This window comes from Hyperoodon ampullatus (assembly GCF_949752795.1).
Source record: "Hyperoodon ampullatus genome assembly, chromosome: 7".
Taxonomy (NCBI): domain Eukaryota; kingdom Metazoa; phylum Chordata; class Mammalia; order Artiodactyla; family Ziphiidae; genus Hyperoodon; species Hyperoodon ampullatus.
In genome coordinates this window covers 44304640-44314068 of record NC_136920.1, presented here as the reverse complement: position 1 = coordinate 44314068, position 9429 = coordinate 44304640, and the positions used below count along the sequence as shown (strand labels likewise).

General features: G+C 41.6%; 1 protein-coding gene across 1 annotated transcript; it reads left to right on the top strand.

Annotated features, from left to right (window-relative positions):
• Positions 1-1358: 1358 nt before the first annotated feature.
• On the top strand, positions 1359-7900 carry LOC307055568 (tripartite motif-containing protein 43-like; the record flags this gene model as incomplete). Its single annotated transcript, XM_079707789.1, has 7 exons — positions 1359-1769; positions 2660-2755; positions 4012-4242; positions 4977-4999; positions 5116-5196; positions 5736-5833; positions 7401-7900. The coding sequence occupies 7 exons, from the start codon at positions 1359-1361 to the stop codon at positions 7898-7900; spliced, it is 1440 nt and encodes a 479-aa protein (XP_079563915.1).
• Positions 7901-9429: the final 1529 nt, after the last annotated feature.

Sequence of the window (9429 nt, the reverse complement as noted above, 5' to 3'; positions counted from 1 at the left end):
GGAAAAAACACAATTTCCTAATGTTAACAGAAAATTGTGGTTGTTTCATTGAAATAATCTTGTGTGCCAACTTAGTGAAATGACTGTATTTCTGTGTTGTCATCTTGTCTTGGCATACATGTTGGAATTAATATGGTGATTAATTTTAGTTATCTGATTTTGTTCACCTCTTAGTTATTCCTATGTATGACAAAGACTCAGAAAGTGGTTGTCTGATATCTTGTACGTTTGTGTTTGATGTAGAGCCTAAAAATAATTTTTAGGACCATTTGACTCCATGTGCAGTACCTATTACAGTCTACTTTAAAAGTGGAGTGTGTCTGTATACACAGGAGACATAATATTCTACACAGCAGAACTAGGTAATGCATTCAATAATTTGGGAGAAAATATTGTTTTAAAGTGAAGTAAACGTTGTCTCTTCAGAAATGTGAGTTATTCTGACTGAAATTTTAAAGAAACTAGGAGATGATTGGGCAAGAGAAAAGTGACACTTGTGTATATACAGAAATTTAAGAAAGTTGAGGAACCTCTGTACTTAACTAGTACAGACATGAGGACCCAATTTTTTTTAGCAAAATCAGTTTTAAAAAGCATGATTAATTTTTCGGCACTGATTATTATCATTACCTGCAAACTGCATCTTACCACAAGCTGAAAGGGGTGCTTGATAACAGTTTTAAAGACTGAGAAGATATAACCATTCTCTTTCATTTTTGGTTTGATTGATGAGTGTGGTACAGATAAGACAGGAAGGCAAACTCAACCAATTAGTATAGCCATGTAAGTTGCTTCTGGTTAGAATAGGATCCAATCTGACAATGTTTAGATTCTTCTTCATTATCTCTGAATTATTCAGAAAGTGTTTTGCAAAGAAAAAAAGTGTTTGTGGATCTAGATTCAGAATGAAATAAAAAAGGACATCCAAAGAGAAATGCCTGACAATTATACGAAATAATAAAAATACAAGCTTAGTCAAGTATGCTGCGCTAAATCAATGACTGGCATTGAGCATCATGATTGATTGTTTAGGGCAATCAGGACCCACCACATAGAGCTATAAATTAGGTCAAATTCCTGAAGCTCATGCTACCTAGAGGAAAATAAGATCTCAACAAACCTGAGGTTCTCCTTTAGGTAGGGGAAAAGAGGGCAAGAAGTTGTGTTGATTTGGCAGCTGAGAAAATTTTCTGCAGCTCTTGAGAGTTCTCTTTGTGTCTCAGTTTTCCATTTCTGTCAAATGAAAAATCCTTCCTAAAGCAGTGTATTATACAGTGACAATCTGTGTCTGATATTCCTTGGGCCTTTTTTGTCTTTGGGGTAGAGGAATAAACTCCTGATTTCCTTCCCTCAGAAAAATGAACTCAGACATCTCAGAAGCCTTCCAGAAAGAGCTCACCTGCCTCATGTGCCTGAATTACCTTCTAGACCCTGTCACCATAGGCTGTGGACACAGTTTCTGTAGGTCCTGTCTCTGTCTTTTCTGGGAGCAAGCCAAAGACCCTGCCAGTTGCCCAGTGTGCAGGCAAAGATCAGAGCAGACAAACCTCAGAACCAGTTTTCTTCTGAAGAATCTGGTGTCCATTGCCAGAAAAGCAAATCTCAGGCAATTCCTGAACTCTGAGGAACATATGTGTGGGACCCATAAGGAGACAAAGAAGATCTTCTGTGAAGCCAACAAGAGCTTGCTCTGTTTGGTCTGCTCTCAAAGTCAGGAGCACAGGGCTCACAGGCACCGTTCCACTGAAGAGGCTGCTGAGGAATACTGGGTGAGTGATGTCTGTGCGAGCACTTAGAGAGCTGGAGGATGGTACAGCTAAGAGATTAAAAGAATATTACAGTCAGGACTTCCTTGGTGGCACAGTGGTTAAGACTCCATGCTCCCAATGAAGGGGGCCCAGGTTCAGTCCCTGGTCAGGGAACTACATCCCACATGCATGCTAAGAGTGCACATGCCAGAATTAAGGAGCCAGAGAGCAGCAGCTAAGACCTGGCGCAATGAAATAAATAAATTAAATTAATATTTTTTTAAAAAGGATATTATGATCATAATGATGATTAAACCCTCTCTTTACTGAGTACCAGGTACAGACCTAGTTAGCAATGACAAAGCTATGAAAAAAATGCTGCAGCCTTTATGCTGCCTTTATGGAACTTGTATCCAATGGCTGGGTGATAAAGTTCATTGAAGTTATTTGGGTGATACATTATTATGCTCAAGGCTCTATAAAGCCTTCATTTTGAGAAAGAGTCTTTGGCTCTAAAATCCACAAGTGCAAAAATTCTTTTCCATTGGATACAGGTTTCCTGACTCTGGACAAAGAAGGAAGATACAGTACATTGGAATTAGCAGGCAGCAAGCATCACTACATCCAAATTCTGATGTAAGATGCCAAACTACCTGAAAATTAGCCATGCTCAATAAAATCCTGTTCCTTTCCCTAGATACATGATTCCCTGATGGTGTGTGGTTCTGTAGTGTGGAATCTTCTAAAACTGATCCATAGTGAGGAAGAATAGGGAAATGTGGTGATCTGTTATAGTCCTTCTAGTCTTCCTCTAGGTCCTGTACCTGACTTCCCTGGGTACACTCCATCGTTTGGGGTCTGAAACCTCAATCTATTTGCTTTTCTGGTGTTAACATTCAATTATTTTACAGGAGAAGCTGGCAAACGAAATGAGATCTTTATGGGAAAAGATCCAAGAAATTGAAAGAAATCTCAAGAAAAATGGCAGAGGAACTGACCCTTGGATGGTAAGTATGAGAATGTATTCCTCTTTGAAGCAAGTTGAGGCAGACATGCTAGAAACTCATCCCTTAATAATTTGAGGTGAAATCATCATGTGCCATGAAATTCTGAGAATGGGTTGAACACCATTTTAAAACATTTTCTATGTACCATTTGAACCTACAAAACCCACCTCTTGGGTTTTTTAGAATCTAATGGATCAGTAACTACAACAAAAGATCCACTAGAAGAATGTGAAACAAGTGCTAAGGTGGAGGCACATGGAGAGATGTGGACGATTCCATGCCCATGATTCAGGATCCCAGGGAAAATTTCTCATGTTTAAGATCAATCCCAGGTCTGAAGATCAAGTGGGTGTTTAAAAATCCGTGGGTTATTTCAGGCACAGACTTCTGTAAGTCATACATTCCAGAAAGTAAAGGGCATGTCATTGGGAACCACAAGTACTTCAGTCTGATTAGTACATGAGCCCAGGTGATACAAAGGAGACATGAACAGGAATTTAGGGGGTGTGCCTGTCATCGTGAAAAGCGACAGCTCACTAGCTAGAGAGTGATATTAGTTCAAGTAGGAGAAAATGTGACATGTTAAAGAAAAACCTCAGGGAGAAAAGGAATAAGGAGAAAGACAGAGATGGAGAGTGAGAGAGTGAATCCATCAATACTGGGAGGGAATATGCAATGGAATGAGGATGAATGACCTTCCAAACAATATGGGGAGGAGGCTGTGGCCTTACAGGGAGGACAGAACCTGTTTATAGAAAAAAGGAGGGGAGAAAGAAAGGGCTAAGAAGATTGGCACCTGTTTGAGGGCAGTAGGTGAGATTCTTAGGAAGATCTAACTTAGCATACTAACCCTGAGAGTAAAATGGAACATGGCTGCTCAGAGAGAAACTCAGGCTGTGGAGTTTGGGAGGATTGAGATGAGAAACGAATTTACTTATTAACATTGAGATGAGGATATTGCGTATGATGTATGAATCACATTTCAATTGCTTGCATGGGGTCTTTCAGATTTGAAAGCAGGCATATGAAAGAAATGATCCATGAAAAGATTTTCTCCAGATGTTTCAGGAACTCATGAATTTGATGAAATTAGTTTGAGGAAAGGGTGGGTTTGGCTCTTGATGTAGTTAAAAACAATGAAAAATAAGTGAAGGAAAGAGGAATAAATTTGATTTCTTAGAAGATACGAATTTGGGATTTGGGAGAGAACATGAATCAGAGCAAACTAAATGCGTTTGAAATCCATCTCCCAACAGTTCTACGTGTATCGATATGGAGACATGATTAGCAAAACTTATCAGATGGTAACTCCATTTCTTCAGGAGGAAGAAAATTACTACTTAGGGAGTATTATAAAAGAAAGCCAAAAGATTTGTAAGCAAATCAGAGAAAGACAAGAGGAAATGAGTGGAAAGAAGACAGACCTCAAAGTAATATACAAAGAGCTCATGAAAATGTCCTATAAACCAGATGTGGAGCTGCTCCAGGTAAGAACTGAGGACTGAAAATATTTTTTCTGAAGCTCACACCTTCAATGACCATTAAATGGTACCAGGGGTATATTTATTCATCTCTTGCAACCTAAGGTGGGAATCTCTCCTAGTTGGAAATATTATAGATGAAATGCAACTCATCCAAATCATGATTGAGCAAGCTTTACAGAATTGTTATTATGGAGACTCCCCAGGAATATTCCCTTCTCAAAATCTCCTTTTGTAGCTTGCTTCGGTCAAAACCAGAAAGGAACAACTTATGTATTGTCATTCAGTTTTTTGATCTCCAGCTGAGCAATGGGAGAAACTTGGCAAAAGCTCATATATTTCCACCTCCTGTTGGAATATCCTAGGTTTGAGTTGCCTTTTTGGAGGGGCATATTACCCTTTTGGACAAGCCCTAGGAAAGAAGAATTTACAGAGAGCTGAGGGTTGCAGCAATGCACAATCGCTACCTTTGTCCTTTCTCTCTCTCTCTCTCTCTTTCTTGCTCTCTCTCTCTCTCTCTCTCTTTCTCTTTCACCCTCAGGTTTGTTAATTTATGAAGAATTTAGATTCTTTCAACACATTGTGCCAGAGTTTTCTTTAGGGAGAAAAAGGAAAACTGGTTTTCCAGACTTTTCTTGTGGTGGTGATTAGATATCTTCTGAAGTTTTCCCCAAACCAAATCCTGTTTGGCTATTTATGAAGACGTCTAATCTTATAATTTTTTATTTTATTTTTGACAGGAATTGGGAGACAAACTGAAATGGTAAGTCTAATCTTGTGATGCTGACCAGGGCACTGTGAAAGAGATCAAGCTGCATTTAACAAAGGGAACACATAACTTACTAGATAATACTACATTGCTTGTGTGTGCTTGTGTAGTGCCTGTTTTACTGAGTATGATTTCCTGTTCCGTTTGAATGAGAACCTAGCATCAGAAGTTTGCTCCTGTGGCTTAGACAGGTATGTGCTGTAGAGCTCAATGCAGAAGTTTCTAAAAGGCCAGTTTTTTTCTGATTTAAATTTCAAAATCATAAACACACCGAAGTGCAAGGACTAATACTTCCCAGGCATTAGGTGAGAGAGGCAAGTATCTCTGAGAAATGGGGGTGAAATCAGGTCGTGAATTAAAGTGAGAAAAAATTTCCTAAGAATGGCATGATCCCATCCCATGATTGTGGAGAAAAGGATTTTGATAAGAGAGTTGATCTGAAGGATGCTGACTTTTTCTTTTTGTGGTACACAGGCCTCTCACTGTTGTGGCCTCTCCCGTTGTGGAGCATAGGCTCCGGACGCGCAGGCTCAGCGGCCATGGCTCACAGGCCCAGCCGCTCCGCGGCATGTGGGATCTTCCTGGACCGGGGCACAAACCCATGTCCCCTGCATTGGCAGGCAGACTCTCAACCACTGCGCCACCAGGGAAGCCCTGCTGACTTTCTCTTAAAGGCTGTGGTTAAGAGTCCTGGGCAGCAGAAAGTTTAACCACATCTTCCTCCTTACAGGAGCGAGTCAGCACAGCTGCACATGCCTCAGCCTCTGCTGCCAGAACTCCGTGCACGACCCATCACTGGGCTGATGGACTGGCTCAACCGCTTCCGAGGTGAGTGTCACCCCATTGGTGTGTCCACACTACAAGGTCCTTCAGTGATGTTTCCACAGACAATCTTTCCCTCTTCATCTCTCACCTTGTACAGAACAGCCTGCAAATAGGCATGTATAGACATGTGTAGTCACAGAGTCACTAAAATCCTTACAAAATACATGCAGGCTGGTGCAGAGATAGATGTGATTCAGGCCTCATCAATTACTTATAAATTTGATAAATAATTTCTATAATGAAAAAAAGGACATGCTCCAAAAATGGCTCCTTGAGCCCTAGAAATATCATGACATACAATGTCAGTTGTTCACTGAATTCTAGAAAACAGGTTATTAACCCAGGATATTCCAATTTCAGAGTCTAAGTGCAGTTACTTAGAGGTCAAAAACATTTTTGCTTGAAAGTTTCTTGGCAATTGAATGTATGATGTGTTTTTTTCCATTGATATAATCAGAAAAATATATATAAGCCACAAAAATTAAATGCAGAAACCAGGATTTGTGAACAACAACAAGAAACAAAATTGGTGGTTAATGAGCCACATAGAGCTTCATGATAAACCTAACCCTGGAAGGTAACTTAGCAGGAAGTGGAAGACTAGGCCTTACATTGGAACCACATATCAAAGGCGGAAATTCCTACAAGGAAACCACTTTTTTTTTGCGGTATGAGGGCCTCTCACTGTTGTAGCCTCTCCCGCTGCGGAGCACAGGCTCCGGACGCACAGGCTCAGCGGCCATGGCTCACGGGCCCAGCCACTCCACGGCATGTGGGATCTTCCCGGACTGGGGCATGAACCCGTGTCCCCTGCATCGGCAGGCAGACTCTCAACCACTGCGCCACCAGGGAAGCCCAAGGAAACCACTTTTAAGAAGCCATCCTTAGGTTTTGCTTTTGCAGTGTCCATTTGCTAACTTAACTGAGATGTTAGAATGATCACCAATTCTCTACTCTACAATGTATTTTTTTTTCCCTGAGCAGTGGTGGTGGAGGTGGGGGTGAGTTATATTGCCATGGTCTTGGAGGTGATCAGTGCCCGGTGTCCAGTCTTTTAGATGTCAGGAAAAGTACCCAGCCAGAAGTAGCCATGACCTCCCTATCCTGTATAATCTCTGAATTTTTAGGAAGTTTTTTCCATGGTAACTAGTTATCTGTTTCCTCAGCAGATATCCTGGCAACATTTGAATCCAATGTTCCCAGTTAGAACTGCACTTCTGATAACCTTAAGGTTTTTTTTTTTTCCTCCCAGTGAGACCCTAGGTGGACCCTCTTCTCTCATAGATATAATTTTATTTTTAACATTGATTTTTTTTTTTTTTTTTTTTTTTTTTTGCGGTACGCGGGCCTCTCATTGTTGTGGCCTCTCCCGTTGCAGAGCACAAGCTCTGGACACGCAGGCTCAGCGACCATGGCTCACAGGCCTAGCCGCTCTGCGGCATGTGGGATCTTCCCGAACCGGGGCACGAACCCGTGTCCCCTGCACCGGCAGGCAGACTCTCAACCACTGCGCCACCAGGGAAGCCCTTAACATTGATTTTGACTGGAGTATTCTCTCATCTCTCCACAGTAAAAATTTCATTCAATAATGAAGTAAGCAGCCAGCACATCAGGCTGTTTGATGATGCAAGAAGTTTGAAGTATGAGCATGACAGCCTCTATGTGTCTTTGGATGGCAGAACATCGAAGTATTTTGCTGCATGGGGATCCCAGGGCTTCACCTCTGGCAAACAATACTGGGAGGTGGATGTGGACAGCTCTTGGGACTGGGCTGTAGGCGTCTGTAAGGATTCTTGGACAAGGAAAGATGACGGCATACTGAAGGAATCCAACAGGGACAACTTTCTCCTTGTGTGTGTGAAGGAGGGTCATCATTACCGTCTCTGGACCACCATCCCGAACACTCCTCTGTACATAGAGAAACCTCAGGGCAGGGTTGGTGTGTTCCTTGATTTTGACAGTGGGAGTATGGGTTTTGTGGACGTTGCCAAGCGCTCCCTCCTTTGGAGGTATGAGGATGGCCTGTTCACTCTCCCTGTCAGGCCTTTCATTTGCACTGGCCACACGTGAGGAGGGCTAAGTCAGGACCCTGACTGGATGCTCAGGACTCCTTCTCTGAGGGAACCCTTCTCAGGTGCAGCAAATCAAGGTTACTTCATTGTCTTTAGGCTCTTTCTACTGTAATGGAACCTCCTTTTATTGCTATTTGTTATAAAGATAGTGTCAAATGCAAACTTTTGTTGGTGTCTTCCATCTTCTTGACAATAAAAGCTTGCCTTATAGACATTTGTCTGGAATATATGATGTGGCTGTTCACCTGTGTTGTGAGCTTGCTGAACTCACCAAAGTATGGGCGTGTGCTTCCCACTTCCTGATACACAGTACAGGAACCCAGGGCTTACACAGCATGGACAGACCTGGTCACTAACCAGACCCAGGTCAGCCCCCACCTTTCTCCTCCTTCCTCATGATCTACTCTGTCCTACACATCAATTCACCCTCAGGGTGAAAACCGATTTGACAGAGAATTCTCCACTGACCCTGGAGACGGGGATAAGTCTTCTTTTCTTAGAGAACCCAGAATTTGCAGGTCCTTTTCTTTTACAATAATATAAGGGAAAAGACCTAAAGACAGGAAGTGCCTCATGAGGGGCACTGAACAAATCTTTGCCTGAATAAATTAATAAATAGACAAAACAATTATCTTATTGGAAAGGAGCTTTGCAATAAAAGTTAGGGACTAGAATCTAAAAGTTTAAATGTTCAGGATTTGAAGGTGGATGTCAAAAACTGATTAGAGGGCTTCCCTGGTGGCACAGTGGTTGAGAGTCCGCCTGCCGATGCAGGGGACACGGGTTCGTGCCCCTGTCCAGGAAGATCCCACATACTGCGGAGCAGCTGAGCCCGTGAGCCATGGCCGCTGAGCCTGCGCGTCCAGAGCCTGTGCTCCGCGGCGGGAGAGGCCACAACAGTGAGAGGCCTGCGTACTGCAAAAACAACAACAAAAATAATAATAATAATAAAAACTGATTAGATTACACACATTGAGCTTGAGCCCAATTGATTTTTAATTATCTTTGGAAAAGTGCATCTGTGTGTTGGAGGCTCTGTTAGTGTAGATACTAGAAGTGTGAGGGTGATTGTGTGTATTGCAATCATGGTGGTCTTACGTTATTGTTTTATATTATTTTAATTTAACTTAGGATCATCACCTATGCCACGAAGGATGAGATGGTAGGACAGGGAACATTGTCTGTTCCCATTTTACCATCATACAATAGAGCACTGGTTTTTTATTTAAATGTTGCTGTCCCACACTGAATTGTATATTCACCATTGTAATTCCACCACTAAATATACTTCCTGAATATATTATGATGAGTTTTTTAATACTGGTTAATTAAATTTACTATCTAGCTTATGTTATAAAACTTACTGCATCCTTGTAGCAAGAGCTTCCTGTATTATCTGCTATTTGAAATAAAAAGAATCATGTCTTTGGCACTAATTTTACAGATTTCATGTTGAGCAAGGAAGCAAATGGTATAATTTGCAACATGGTTTTCCAAATACATTCAACATTTCAGCCAAGGATCAAA